The 15234-nt window shown below is 41.0% G+C and overlaps 1 protein-coding gene and 1 pseudogene across 1 annotated transcript in view; both read left to right on the plus strand.

Annotated features, from left to right (window-relative positions):
• Window positions 1-344: 344 nt before the first annotated feature.
• The window catches only part of TXLNG (taxilin gamma), a 55313-nt gene continuing 40423 nt past the window's right edge, over window positions 345-15234 (plus strand). The window contains exon 1 of the mRNA XM_011363048.2: window positions 345-509. Coding sequence (XP_011361350.1) covers window positions 408-509 — 102 coding nt within the window. The 5' untranslated portion in view covers window positions 345-407. The remainder of the gene's footprint in view (window positions 510-15234) is intronic.
• LOC111741796 lies at window positions 7670-7788 on the plus strand (annotated as a pseudogene).

Genomic DNA, 15234 nt, shown 5'->3' on the forward strand with positions numbered 1-15234 from the left:
GTACCGGTACACCACTCTCAGAAAACTACAAGTCCCGGTAGGCTGCACGCACAGCACGGCGGATAATCTCTCCGTCCCGTAACGCCACATTACGCTCCAATCCCGATCCGGGCCTGTGAGCCGTCGCCGCGCAGCCTGCTGGGACTTGTAGTCAACTCCAGAGTCCCTTTCCCTGTCTGCGCAGACTCGAGCGGTCTGTCCGTTCTGCGGCCCTGCAGAAGCCCAGCCTCGGCTTCAATGCTCCCCACCCCCATCCGGCTCCGTCCCCTCGGGGGCCAACCTCCTCCGGTCACGTGGGGTAGCCTGGCATGCGGCGATTGGCTGTGGGGGTTTAGGGGCGGGGAGTAAGATCCGGCGAGGTTCCGTGCTCCTTGTCGGGCCGCTTGTTTGGCTGCTGCCGTCACCTCATGGCGACGCGGGTAGAAGAGGCAGCGCGGGGAAGAGGCGGCGGCGCCGAGGAGGCGACTGAGGCCGGACGGGGCGGACGGCGTCGCAGCCCGCGGCAGAAGGTCAGTCTTGGAGGCGTCCGCGTTGTGGCTGGGCCTGGGGAATGCTCGGGGTAGCTTTTTCGGGGTCCACCTCTTCACTCTCCCGGGTTACCTTTAGCCACGGGACGAACATCCGGCCCTCTTCTCCCCCGGGGGTGACGACAGTGGGAGCCGGTTGTGGGGAGTGGGACCAGGATGGATGAGGTGAGAGTGGGTGACAATTGTGGTTTGAGGGCACGCGGTGGAGTGGGGAGGGAGGTCAAGGGGCACAACCGGGTGGGAGGGGGAAGGGGTGCAAGGCGGGGGCGCGCCAGGTGTGACAGCCACGTGCGGCCGGGGCCGCGGGGCGCCAGGTGTTCTCTCTTCCAGTCTCCGCTCCTCTCCGCTTGCTCCCAGTGCTTCTTGAGCTGGGCGCCGCCGTCGGGGGGCTACCTGGCGTCACAGGGTCCCCCTCCTCGCGCCGACAGGTGCACAAGGAGCGCTGCGTGATGCTCCCGGGCGGCGCGGGCGAGGCTGTTGCGCAGTAAGATAACCGCGCGGGAGCCGGGGCTGCGCTGCGCCCCCCTTCTCCCTGCGCTCCCCGTCACTGCGCGGGCGGGCGCTGCGGGGCCGGAGGGCTGCTCAGTTTCCGGGACTCAGGCCCTGGGGGTCGTCTCTGGGCGTCACCGGCTTGAGTGCACGTGGGACCAGCGATGGAGAGGCGATGCTAGAGGACCTGAGTCCCGCAGAGTTGGGAGCAGCATCGCGTGATAGCTGGTCTTCCCAATCCAGCCCTTTTGCTTCTTGCTCTTTTTTTTTTTTTTTTTTTAAATTTTGCTCCCTTTACTTTCCTTTCTTTTCCCCCATGAGCATGAACTTGAACGCCTCTCCGACCGTGTCCTTTGGTCTCTCTTAATCTGGGAGGCAGGCTGGACCGTTCCCCTTGCCTTACTTGACTCAAATCAAGTTTTCAGTGTTTCCCTGGGTACAGGAAAATCGAGACCTTCAGAATGGGAGAATTCCACTTGTTCTGGTGTCAGTGGGTGGAGTTCGAAAAGATTGCACAACGAAAGGAGAACAGGGCTTTCAGGGCCCAGGAATAGAGAACTGAGGGGAAAGGGGCTGGAAAGGTGGAAACCCCCTCTCTATTTCCTTGCAGTTAAATATCTTGAAACATTGGACGTCGTCCTGCTTGATCACTCAGGGCTGTTTACTATTACCGTTGACCCTTGAACAATGCGAAGGTTAGGGGCAACTCCCCCCACATAACTTTTGACTCTCCCAAAACTTAACTACACAGCTATCCCTCAGTATCCGAGAGGGATTGATTCCAGGACCCCGCAGGTACCCAAATCGGGGGATGCTCAAGTCCCCTATAAGAAATGATGAAGATCAATGCATACAGTTGGCAGCTCTCCGCATCGGTGGACTCCCAACCTGGGATGGAAAACAGTGCAGGTATTTATTGAAAAAAAATTCGTGTGTAAGTGAGCCCACACAGTTCAAACGAATGGTGTTCAAGGGTCAGCCTTACTTAATTATGCATTCGAATGCTCTTAAAAATCACTCCTGTATGAGATTACGAAATAATATTTTTCTAATGTGATTCACAAACTTGAAAAAGGAGAACAAAGGTTCGGATTACATGTGATCAGAGTGTCAAGAATTAGCTTTTGGGGCCTGTTGCTGAGGTCAGGTATTTTCACGTCTCTGCATGAGGGTGTTACTACTTCTCAGTTACCTCTCTCTCCCTCTCTTTGTACTCTTAAAAGAAAGGTTCAGTATTTCGCAGGACTGAGAAAGAAGCTGTGGACTGAATGTACTCTAGGGATTCACTGTCACTTTGGACACTTATTCCCTGAGGGTGGGGAGCCAATCTCAGTGTTTGATTTCATAGGTCTCCCAGGGGAAGACTCTGATAAAATCCACTGCAATTGAGGACATAAGTTCCCTTTTATTCCACTGGGATAAGGACAAAAACACTGAATTGGGAACTGAGGTTTAATCAGCTCGCATTTTAAACGACTGAGATAAGAGGTAATGACTCTTTGAGGCAGCCCTCCTGTTAACAGCTGGATATGGATAGTCCTGTGTCTTATTTTTGTTTACTTACCTCATGTACCTTTCTTCTTTGCTGCTGCTTTTCTGGGCAATTTTTTTCCTTTTGCTTTCCAATTGACTGTGACATGGAATTGAAATCCATGTCATAGTGTTTTGAATTTTCATTTAAAAAAATAGAGTGACTATCTTATGTTTGCAAAAATTACTCTTATTTCCTTATGACCTTTAATTTTTTTTTTCCTCTGGGTCACTGAGTTGAAAAAATAGTCCTAACTCTGACTTGACCTCTGCCCTATTTTTCAGGAAGCAGAAATGATGTTTAACTAATTGGGTTGTTTTGAAAATATTGAAGGAATTAAAAAGAAAAGTGACCGTTTTGTCACTCTTTGTTTACACTATGAGACTTAAAGTGAGAAACATTTGGAGATGGGCTTTATTAGTTCCTGCTGTTTTAACCATCTACTGAAGTCACTCGACCTGTTGGGTTATTACTTGTGGCATTATTTCATAACTACATGCATTCGAATGGTCTTTTGAGGTAACTTTTTAAATTCTAAAGTTAATACAGTTCGTTTCTAGGGGTCCCTTGAATCATCTATAGCTGTGCAATCTAATATGATAGCCACTAGCCACATGTGGCTATTTAAATATTAAAATTAAATAAAATTAAAAATTCCATTTCTCAGTCATACTGGCCACAGTTCAAGTGTTAATTAACCACTGTAGCCAGTGGCGACTGTATTGGAGCAGAGCTAGAATATTTTCATCGTTGCATAAAGTGCTGTTGGGCAACATGGGTCTAAAAAGATGGGATAGATGTTGTCAAATATTCCAGGCACTTTTTAGAACACCAAGCTCATTCATATTACTTCTTAAATCCCTATGTAGAACTCGTTTTTTTAAGAATGAGTTTTTAAAAAGCGATAGACTTAATTTTTTTTGAGCAGTTTCAGGTTACAGAAAAATTGAACATAAATTATAGAGTTCCCTCACACATCCCCCTTGCCCCTATTATTTACATCCTGCATTAGTGTGGTACGTTTTTTAAAATTGATGGACCAATGTTAATACATTATTACTAACTAAAGTCCATAATTTACGTTAGGGTTCATTGTTGGTTTTGTACATTCTGAGTTTTACACATGTATCCACCATTACAACATCATACAGATGCATTGCCCTAAAAACCCCTATTCATTCCTCCCTCTCTCCTCCTAAACTGCTAGCAACCACTGATTTTTTTTTACTGTCTCTATAGCTTTGCCTTTTCCAGAATGCCTAAGGTTGATTTTTTTTTTTTTTTTGCTTGGGAATGTTAAAAATGACCTAGCTACTATTAAACTTATTTTTTTAGGTCACTAAACCATTTGGCAATATAAAGCTATATGGAACCTAGGCTCAGATGAACAAAATCTTACATTTACACGGTGCCACATAGTTTTTATGGTATGTTTGCACACACATTTAACTCAGCATTACTTGGATGGTATAGAGAAGGCTGGGCAACTGTCATTGCCCTCATTTACAGATGACAAATGCTCAGCAAGGTCAAGTGATTTGCCCAAGGGGCAAAGCCGAGTCTGAAACCTAATAAATGCCCTTTCATACACTACAATAATAAGTAGTGTAGTAGTGGGTAAATAATATGGATTTTGGAGTCCAGACTCGGCTCTCTGCCACTTACCAGCTGTGCAACCTTGGACAAGTTTCTCAATCTTTCTAAGCCTCAGTTGCATCATCTTTAAAGTGGGAGAGATGCTAATACGTACTGCACAGGATTGTGAAGGATAAGAGTCGATGTGATGCATTCAGCACAGGGTCAGGCATGTAAAATTTTACTTAGTTTGGACAGGAGAATATATGAAAGATCCATTTCTCTTAGGGTGCTCTTAATTTTGTAAAACCATCTTCCAACCTTTGTATTCCTTCCTCTTCCCAGAATCTCTCTGGGATAGACACAGTGAGGAGAAATCAGCTTAGGGTGGGGCAAGAGTATGGGGTAGGAGGAAACCATTTCATTATCTTGTTTTTCTCTCCATTTGCGGACTTGATGAATTTCCACTCTTCTGGCGCAGAGATAAAGTAATAAGAATCAAAGTCTTCTAGTTACAGCATTGTCGTCCAGTTCTGTCATCAAGCTTTGGTGAATTTCATGGCAGCCAAACAGGCAAAGCAGTAATGAGAGCAGACCAGCACATTCCTCTAGTTATATCATGGTTTTAGACCATAATATGTTACATTTATTTATTATGTGACTGGAAGGTGTTTTATATGTTATTTGTGTGTCATGTATGTTGATTTTTGACTGGAGAAGTTTTATGTAGGATTGTATATGTCAAATCCAGATGCCATAACACAGGGTGTGTGTGATTTGCTTTTGTGTGGGATTCTTCACAGAAGGATGCGCTATAGAGTTCTTTTCAACAAATATGCTGTCCAGATTTTATACTTTTTAGGGTTGTGTTTCAAAAGAAGGAAATTTGAGTCCTCACTGCTTCCTGCACTGTGCTAGGCACTTAAAAATGTGCTTGCATTCTAATATTTCCTTACCTCTGCATAGTAGGTGATATCCCCAGGTGTATAGATAAGGCATCTGAGGCTCTGTCAGGGAAAACAAACAAAATCTCTTGCTTAAATAATATAACTCAGAGTTGGTGATGTTGGCCTAGAGTTGGTATGTATAATTGTGTAATTGATGGTGCAACTGATGTCCCCTATGCAGGGACAGTTTCTGTTCACCTAGTAAGTTTTAACCTAGTATCCCAAAGAAATTCTTTTGCCTCTTCCTCCCCTTCCCGCCCTACCTCCCCTCAGTTCCTTTTTGTTTGGTTCTAACCTGATTATTAGTAACCTTTAGTTAATATAACAGATGTGACAATATTCAAAATGTGTAAAGCAGTATACACATTTAACCTAGTATTCCTCAATATCGAGAATGAACGATGTTTAAATTTTTCCCAGGTGGGACATTTCCAGAAGAGGATAAAGATAGGTCAGGTGATCCTTTAAGGCTTTGAACTCTGAGAGTATATTGTCATGATTCAATTTATTTGCTAGTTGAAATTCTTGGTACTTACTACTTAAATTTTATTACTTAAAGTAAAAGATATATAAAATGATCAGTGCTGTCCTCCTGTGCTATCAAAATAATTTTATTAGCATTTATTGCTCAAGGTGTCGATGTGCATTCTATGTTTCATTTCCAAAATGTCCCCAGAATGACTCCCATTATCTCACGCTTCGCACTCTGTAGTCCGCCACGAGTAATATTGCTAACCTACTGCTTTTTCATTTTTCTTCTTTCCTTACTCTCAGAAAGGTCAGAGTAGAATGGTTAGACATGGAAGCTGTGCCAGGAGCTCAGAAGCACATTTCCTTAAGGATTTCCTGGGTTCACACGTGGGTCCTATTAAAAGTGAGAATGTAGGCATTTTGTATAATTTGAAAATACATCCTTATTCAGATATTATAGTAACAGTTCTGCTGCACACTAGCAATTTATTTTAATTATACCTAATCTTACAACTCTAGAAGGTAGGTACTGTATCTTCCTAAATGACAGATAAGGAAACTGAGGTTGACCTCCCCATGGCCACACAGGAGGTAGTAAGTGGTATATTCCATGGCGGCTGTTACCATATTTCATGTGGTTCGTGTTCTCTTAACACATTTCTTGAGGATAGTCAATAAAAATGGCCTTGTTGAATGTGAGCAAAACTTGGTGGAAGGTAAAACGAGTATTAGTTTTTGCTAAATGAAAAATGATGAAGGGTGGGGTTGGGTCATTAGTGGTGTAGAACTGTTGTAATCCAGGAACTAGGGGACTTTTGAGCCTTATAGGTTTAACACCTTTTGTTTTATTCACTTAGGTCCTAGGTTGTCCTTAGGACATGCAGCTTGGGAGGTGCCATGTGCTGTAATTCCCTGCAAAGTCATCTGTGAGCGTAATGTGAGTTTGAAAGGTATAGGGTTTAGAGAGACCCTGCTTTTAAACCTCTTAAGGTGCACAGGCCATCATGTTAACAGAGTCGTAGTGGTCTGGTAGGTGACAAGGAAGCAGAGAAGGCTTGATGTTTCAGGGATGCGTCATTGGTCCACGTGGAGCTGGTAAAGGGTGACGCCGTAGGTTGGGACAGCGATATTTCATGTAGGTAACACATTAAAGTGGAGGACCATTTTACCTCCTAGGAGTCTGGCTTAAAGATGGTAATTGTGTGACACAGCCCCTGCCCCTCTGCAAAATAGGTCACGCCCAAGCATATTTCAGTAGCTTTGGGCATTAAAGTCTTTGGATTTCCTTTTGCTGCCAGGATTGGTGTTTGGGCTAATACAGGTATCTCTCAGATTGTAGGTAATCCTTGAATTCCTTTGGAGCTTTGGCACATCATGGAGTCCAGCACCCTTTATTTTTATAAAAGAAGTAGCTGTAGAAGTTAATTGTGAGATCTAACGTCGTCCTGATTTTAAAAGGCAGATGATGTGCAGCCTAATATAGACGTTAGCGCCCACTGCCATAGTCAGTAGCACCTACCAGAGCTCACCCACAGGAGAGATCAGGATGCCAGCTGTGTCCTAACAACCCTTTTTAGCCCCATTTCCTCATTCGTGGCTCCTTCCCCAGTGGGAGAAGTCAGATTCCCTCATCCTACCTTCAGTACCGGTTTGCCCTCTTTTTTTCTCATTTGCCTATGAATGTTTCCATGTGCACCCCTGTCCTCATACATACTGTGACAAATCTTTCTGGGGCCTTTTACTGCCCAAAGGTAGGAGTTGGGACAACTACAACTTATCTTGCCTCCAATTTATGTCCCTCCTCAGAAACACTGTCATTGCTCTGGCTTCACTCACGTATTCATTTTTTAATTTTTTGGATAAAAGCTTTCTTGAGGTGTAATTCACATACCGTACAATTAATCTATTTAAAGTGGTTTTTAGTATATTCACAAGAGTTGTATGACCGTGACCACATTTGTTTATTTTTAATGTAACCTTGGAAGAACATATTCTCTGAAATGTTAGAGAGAAAAGTAAGAATTCAGTCTCTGCTTTCTAAGTGGTAGGTCTGTGACTGGAGAGATTACTTAAAATTACCTTACCACTCAGGCTGTTCATTCATTTATACCTGCCTGTAACATGGCTCTGTCTATGGCCATGCCACCCTGAACAAGCCCGATCCCGTCTGATCTCTGAAGCTAAGCAGGGTCCGGCCTGGTTAGTACTTAGATGGGAGACCACCTAGGAAGACCTGGTGCTGTAGGTGTAAAAAATAAAAAACAAGGGATTGTAAGCTGACAAGGTCCTCGCATTCTGTGAGGTAAGCCAAGTGTTGCCTCGCCTAAAAAAATGGTTCTGAGGATTAAATAAATACATCAAGTTGGAGAGTTTTCTGAATGAGCCAGAGCGGCAAAGGCCAAGGGAAGATGTTTTATAGCAATTCTCCTCACCGCCCATATGAATTACACCAGTCACTTAACAAAAAGGGGGAAAGAAGCTAATTTGTTAGGTGTGGTTGAGCATGAAGGAAACAACTCTCTTCTTCCTGTCCTCCCACCTGGTCCCAGGCCACTTTCCCTCAGAATGGATCTGCTTGGTCCTGTGTGCCAAAATATGGACCCGTTTTGACTGAGCTGCTCTTCTGCTCTCTCTTTATCCCTCCCTCTTCCACCACAACCAGAGTAGCCGTTCTCAGACATTTTGGTTTCAGGGTCTTTTTGCATACTGCAAAATTATTGAGAACCCCAAGGAGCTTTTGTTTATGTGGGCTATATCTCCCATATTAGAAATTAAAACAAAATTTTATTATTGAAAAAAACTGAGTGATAATTTCCTGTTGCTGTCTAACAAATCACCCCGAAACTTAGTGCTCGAAACAACATTTATGATCTCATAGTTTCTGTAGATCAGAAACTGGGTGTGGCTTAGCTGGGTCCTCTGCTTGGGGTCTCACGGGCCGCAGTCATCTGAGGGCTTCACTGGGAAGGATCTACTTCCTAGCTCACTCATGCAGTCGTTGGCAGGATTCAATTCCTCGTGGACTGTTGGCTACAGGTTTCCCTTGGGTCCTTGCCACGTGGGCCTTTCCATAGGCATCTCACCACATGGCCGCTGGCTTCATCAGAATGAGCAAGAGAGAGGGCCGGTACAAGAGAGAAGGAAGTCGTAGTCTTTGTTACACAATCACAGAAGTGACATCCCTCATTTTTGCCTCATTCTCCCTCTAGAAGCCCACACTCAAGGAGAGGGGATCACACGAGGTTGTGACTACCAGGACGATCCACGGGATCATTTGGGGGCTGTGTCAGAAGCTGCCTACCACACATTAACGTAAATAATGTTTTTTTTTTTAAAGTTAAAACTAACTGATTTTCCAAAATAATGGTTGGTAAGCAGAGTGGCATTGTTTTACGTTTTTGCAGATTTCTTTAATAAATGACTTTACAGGAGACAGGTGAATTCTCATCTGCTCCTGCATTCAATCTATGGCATTATGCCATTTTAGTTGAAGTATGTGAAGGCAATCTGGCCTCACACGTATATATGAAGTTGCAACAGGAAGGAGTATTTTAATAGCCTTTTTAGGTAATTGTGGAAATTTTTTGATACTGTACCAAAACTTGGCAAGTGGTAGTTCTTGAATAGTTGCCAGTGTGGGATCTTTTTGTACTGTTATATTAAAATCTATAGGTCTGATTTGTACTTTGAATGGATGTCTTTTCTCATGCATCATTTTGTAACATCATCCATTAGTCATTTGGAAAACATTGGTTTACCGAATTGTGTCATCTTCCAAATTTTGACATATTTTGTTCTAAATATCACAGTCACATTAGTTAATATCACCACTGATTTCATCAGAAAACTCTTTTTAACAATTGGAATGCTTTCAAGCTCATAGCGGCATAGTTTTCAAAAAACTTAATTTATCTTAAAACTCAGATTTTATATTGCCAACAAATACTGTCAGTTGTTCGCCTTGAAGTAACAGGCTCTTTTCGTATATGGGAGAAAATGTCTGCCAAATACCCAAGTCTGAATAAACAACCACAGTTTGTCTTTAAAAAAAGAAAACAGAAAGTAATCCATCAAAAAAGCTGCTGGATGGGCTCATGATTCAGATAACTGCGGTAGTGCTTTTCCTCAGAATGGCCCTCATACTCTGGTGTGTGGTGCCGTGCTAGATGTGTACTTTCTGTGTCTTCACACAGAATTAGAAATGTGTCCTCAGGGGTTGGGGTTTAATACACATTGATAATTTTTATTGTTTCCTCAAGGGCATTTTAAAATAAAAATACACCCCCCATTTCCTGGCGGTGAAGGAAACCACTTCCATTGTAGTTTCGTGTCACTGCCTTGGTTCGTGCTAAGGAGCCAGCAGCGTTGTTGCTCATTACTGCTCTCGCACTACCGTGCAGATGTCAACACCAAAAAGACAGCATCTCGGTATTATTATGAAAACAGTTTTGAGTTTGCAGATCACCTGGAAGAGTCCACAGACGGTAGTTGGAGAATCGCTGCCCTCGGGTTTTATCGGAAGTGGGGTCTGCTTCTCCTTGTTTCATCTTTCCCAAGACCACGCTGTCAGAAGAAAATAGGCTTTTCCATGGCCCTGTTCCTAAGGCTTCTTAGAAATGCAGCATCCCAGTTATCATCGACACGACTGCTCTATCTTGCTAATGGAGCAATTCAGTAATCCTAGCAATCAGAATACTTTTACATTTAATTCCCGGTGACTAGTATAAAGTTAGGTTTTATTTGCTAAAGGATCGAAGAACACTGTAAACCAAAATACATTCATCATGATTCTTTTGGTTTGTGTGGTAAAATACACATAACATAAAATTTACCATTCTAACCATTTTTAGGCATACGGTTCCATGACATTAAGTACACTAACTGTTGCGTACTCAACAGCACCATCCATCTCCAGAATTTTTTCATCTTCCAAAACCAAAACGCTGTACTCCATTCCCTCTGCCCCCCGCCCCTGGCAGCCACCGTCCTATTTTCTTTCTTTATGAATTTGACAACTCTAGGTATTTCATATAAGTGGAATCATACAATGTTGGTTCTTTTGTGTCCAACTTTTTTCACTTTATATAATGTCTTCCAGGTTCATCCATCCTGTAGCGTGTCAAAATTTTTCCTCCCTTTTTAAGGCTGAGTAATATTCTAATGTATGTGTATACCATATTTTGTTTATCCATTCATCTGTTGATGGACATTTGGGTATTAATCATGATTATTAACTCTAAATATGATTCTTTAGGACTTCCCTTATAGAAGCATTACCTGTATACCGTACTCAATAAATGTAGGCCTCAAATAATGGATTTTTTTCCCCCTTCCTACTTTTTTCCTCTAGTTTATCTATATAATGGACTAATAGTCTCATCATTTTAGAATCGTATGGCTAAACTAAATAATGTATTTAAAATATCTGGCACATAGCAATTAGTAAATGTTAGGTTTTTGTGTTTCTTGCTTTCACTCAGAATTTAGCATTAGATACACTAGATTAACCCTCTTTTGTGTATTCCATATATCTCAAACAGTAGGCTTAGATAATGACCATCCCATTTCCACTTGGGAATCATTAATTATCCATGATTGAATTTATTAAACTAATAAAGTGATTGACAGATGTCCTAGCCAGAGTTAAAAATTGAGGCCAAGTTTAAATGAGATATTTCAATTTTCAAAATTGTTTTAAGAAGGAACTAAATGACAACTGCTTACAAAACTTCACTCTTAGTAGATTCCACTTCTACTCTAATCTGGTAGAAGGCATGAGTGTAAAGGTTTGCGGGGACAGACCCAGAAGTCCGTAGAGCAGGGTGAAGGGAAAATATGACATAAAATGAGATACAAACTCCTTCAATCTTCAGACTCTGAGCTTGGGGTAGTAGTGGAAAAATGAACAAGTATAATGCTGTGTTATCAACCCAAAACTAACTTCATTAAAATTAAATAATCAACTGTCAAGGTCTTTTTTAAAAAATGAAAGTCATACATTCACGTAATAAAAAAATTTAAAAAGAACCAAAGGTATAAAATGAAAAATTAGTCTTCCTTCATTTCCAACTTCTAGGTCCATACTGCAGAGGTAATCATGATGACCAGTTTTGGGGATATCCTTATAGAAAAGTGTTATCCATGCACTGGCTTACATATGAATACATTTCTTATGTATACTGACAAGTTCACTGCATCATATGTTTCTCTTTTTTCTACTTAATGAGATCTTGGCGTTATGTCCATATTGACAGGGATCTACCTTATTCTTTTGAGTAGCTGCATAGTTTTACCTTGTATGGATGACTGTTATTTAACCAGTTCCTTATTGGTAGATGTTTAGGTGGTTTGGTGTGGTAACAAGCACACCAAAGGTCTGGTGAATAGCCTTTGCCCTTGAGTGAGAATATCTGTAGAATAAACTGGCGGTGGAATCTGCTGGGTACAAATGAATGTGCATTCAGACATTGATAGATATTGCTAAATACCGCTACAAAACCAACACCCTGTCAATTGAGACCTCCCCCCCCCGCCTCGCCGACCCTGGACTGTACTGAGGGACCTGTCTGCCCACACCAAGGTCTGTTTGTGTTTTTAATCATCTTTTAAAATATGGTAGGTAAAAGATGGTATCTTTCTTTGATTGCATTTTGATTTGTATTTCTTTAATTACGAAGTCGAGTATATTTTTGTATGTCGGGCATTTTTAGTTTGTTAAGTGTGGTCTGCTTGTCCACAAACCCTTGAAAACTGGGTCTGTGACTCATTTGAAACCCTTACAAATGTGGTCTTTTTGGCTAGTCCAAAGTTTTCAATTATTATTTAGTAAATTGATCTTGTTCTCTTTTAAAAAATAAAATAGCTTCTGAGTTTTTTGATTTCCTTAGAAAGGACTTTCTCATGCCAAGGTTATGAAGCAATTTTTACTTAAGACTTCTATTTTTTTGTGGTTTTCATGTTTCAATCTCGGTACATCTAGAGGGGTGTGACAGAATGTCACTTTTTTTCCCCCCATATGGCTTGGGAGATATCTCAAATAATTTCTTTCCTTTACCAATTTGAAATGACACCATTTTTAATATAGTAAATTCTCATGTGTGGTCTGTGTGGTTTGTTTTTGAAGACAGTGCTATATAATTAGTCTCAGATAAGTAATTCATGCCTGAAATATAAATAAGATCTCACCTTTGGGAGTTTATATTTTGAGATATTAAGAATTTATCATCTTATGTAGTACAGTTATATTATAGAGACATGTACACCAGAATATAATTATATACTAGTGTGCAGTAATATAGTTCATTGTTAAAAATAAAAACCCTTTAATTTTATTTCATTCCTTTGTTCTAACACAGTAAAGCAGACTACTATTTAAGGAGGCATTGAGTTATATAATACATATTTTAAAGACTTTGATCCAAAATGGTTAAAACAGAATTTTGAGCTGAATGATTGATAAAGTGCGAGCTGTGTGGAAAACTTTGCTATCCAGAATAATTCTTTGAAAGGTTAAAATAGTCTTAGTATATAAACTATTTTAAATGACTCAGATAAAGGTTAAGTCACTTTTCTAATTTAAAAAGCACATGAACCTACCACCTCTAGCCACCTATAAAAAAAAAAATAAAAAATATAAAAGCACGTGAAAATGTAAATTTTATAATAAGTTTGTTTGTAAAATTTGTATTTGGAAATGTGAAAGCCCATTAAAATACTGGAAACGTTTAGGAGGGTTTGTATTAAACTAAATAAGGCCAATCGCTGGTGTCCTGAGTGGTGCGGGGAATCTTGGGTAGCTTTCAGTATTTCCCTTACGGTTCTGCCTTCACTGGCCCACACTTGGGCTGGGCAAGCATGTGCTCTTGTCTTCACGTTCCTGTTTGGTAGCTGACAACTTTTAGGATAACTTATTAGAAATAGGGTTGAAGGGGTTTTTAGAGATAACTTAGTTTATTCTAAGATGCAAAGAAGTTTAAAAAAAAACAAAACACCTTAATGCCTTAAAGAATCACTTAAAATTATTTATTTAAAGATATCTATGTCCCTAAATTAATCCTCCCCAAATCTCGGAGTTAGTTACTGCTGAAAATTCTACAGCTCTTTCCAGTGTTTTCCTAACTTCATACTGGTTTATCTAGCGTGCTGTGTATTTTTAGGTGTTTAATTTCTTAGATTTATTTGTAGCTGCATGAGAAATCTGTTTGCGTTTGACCTTTCATCTTCCAAGGCTGATGTGTATGAAGTGAGGGGAGCAGTGCAGTTGGGAGAACATAGGCTCGTGAGTTTGACAGACCCGGCTTGGAATTTTTCTGGTCTCCTTTACTGATTTTGGGCGAGTTACTTCACCTCCCTGTCTCCTTTTCCTCATCTGGGAATAGTAAGATGTACCTCTCATTTGGGTGGGAAAGGTTAAATGTGGTTACAAGGCTTGTAAGTTCTAAAGTTTCCCTTTACCTACTTGATAGGTTTCTTTGGGGACCGGAGGCCACCTAAGGCTCTCTCCCCAGGGAAATGCAGAAAGGTGGACAAGCTTTCTCACCTGCTTTCTCCAAAGGGCCAGCCCAGCCCCCGATGGCAAGAACTTAGTGATTTCTGCCCTCAGCACATGTCGAAGGCATTCTAGCTCATTTAAGCAGATGGTAGTTGAAATAATTAGGAAGTGAATGTGGGCGTTGGCTTTTTGTTTTTTATTTAGACCAATTTTAGTAAAAGAACAACCATTACTAACAACATTTAAGCTCTTTTAACAAAACAAGCCAAAGAAATATGGTTCTTTAGTTTCATTATTTGAAAGAGCATAAGTAAAAGTTTTAAACTTTAAAATTATTCCTCTGTCTTTTTATTCACAGAGTAGACGGGACAGAAACTTTATTTTTCTTTTTTGGCTTTTAATTCCCATGCACTTTCAGTTTCAAATGTATTGATCCAAAAAGCTGTTACAAGTAATAGATGAATACAGAAATGTCTATAATAGTTATTCTTTGCTTCTACAGTTAATTGTTGGTAAACTGGTGACTCTCCATTTTGAAGGCATCTTGTCTTCAGTTAAGGAGTCTTCTTAGGTTCAAGTATTGAGACAGTGGAGGGAAGATGGAGAAATGAATCCTTTTAGGGACTGGGAAGGGGGTGGTATTCCTGGGGCCTAGGGTTCTAGTAAACTCTCATGGGGCCAGATGGCATGCTCTCTCTAGTGTCTTTCGAGCTACAAGAGCTAACATGTGCTGCCCGTGACTATAGACTGATCAACAAAATGAAAATGTGATAGCTTTTGTTTTATGATTTTGTTCAGGGAAAGGTTCAAATAGAAATTAATCTTGAAACTATTTATTGTTTCATTTTTGTTTGAGATTGGGATTTAAATAAACAATTTCTCCTCTTTTTCCTAATGATAGGTACCACATTAGAGAATTCTGTTCATCTTGGTATTTAGAAAAGCGACAAACTGTTATGAAGGTAACTCATGGTCCTTAACTCAAAGGTAACGACAAGCATGCTGCGAAAGCCCAGTGGCCTTCCCCTCCAGCCCCATGCACCCAGTTTCTCTCCATTAATATATTTCTTATACAACACCCTCTCCCACAAACACCCAAATCGTGGCATACAGTGCATATTATAAGGTAGTTTTCTTTTTCTCTTTTCAACCTATCTTTATAGATCAGTAATTACACAGCCACCTTATTCTTTCTTAACAGAT

This window comes from Pteropus vampyrus, unplaced genomic scaffold, assembly GCF_000151845.1.
Source record: "Pteropus vampyrus isolate Shadow unplaced genomic scaffold, Pvam_2.0 Scaffold81, whole genome shotgun sequence".
Taxonomy (NCBI): Eukaryota; Metazoa; Chordata; class Mammalia; order Chiroptera; family Pteropodidae; genus Pteropus; species Pteropus vampyrus.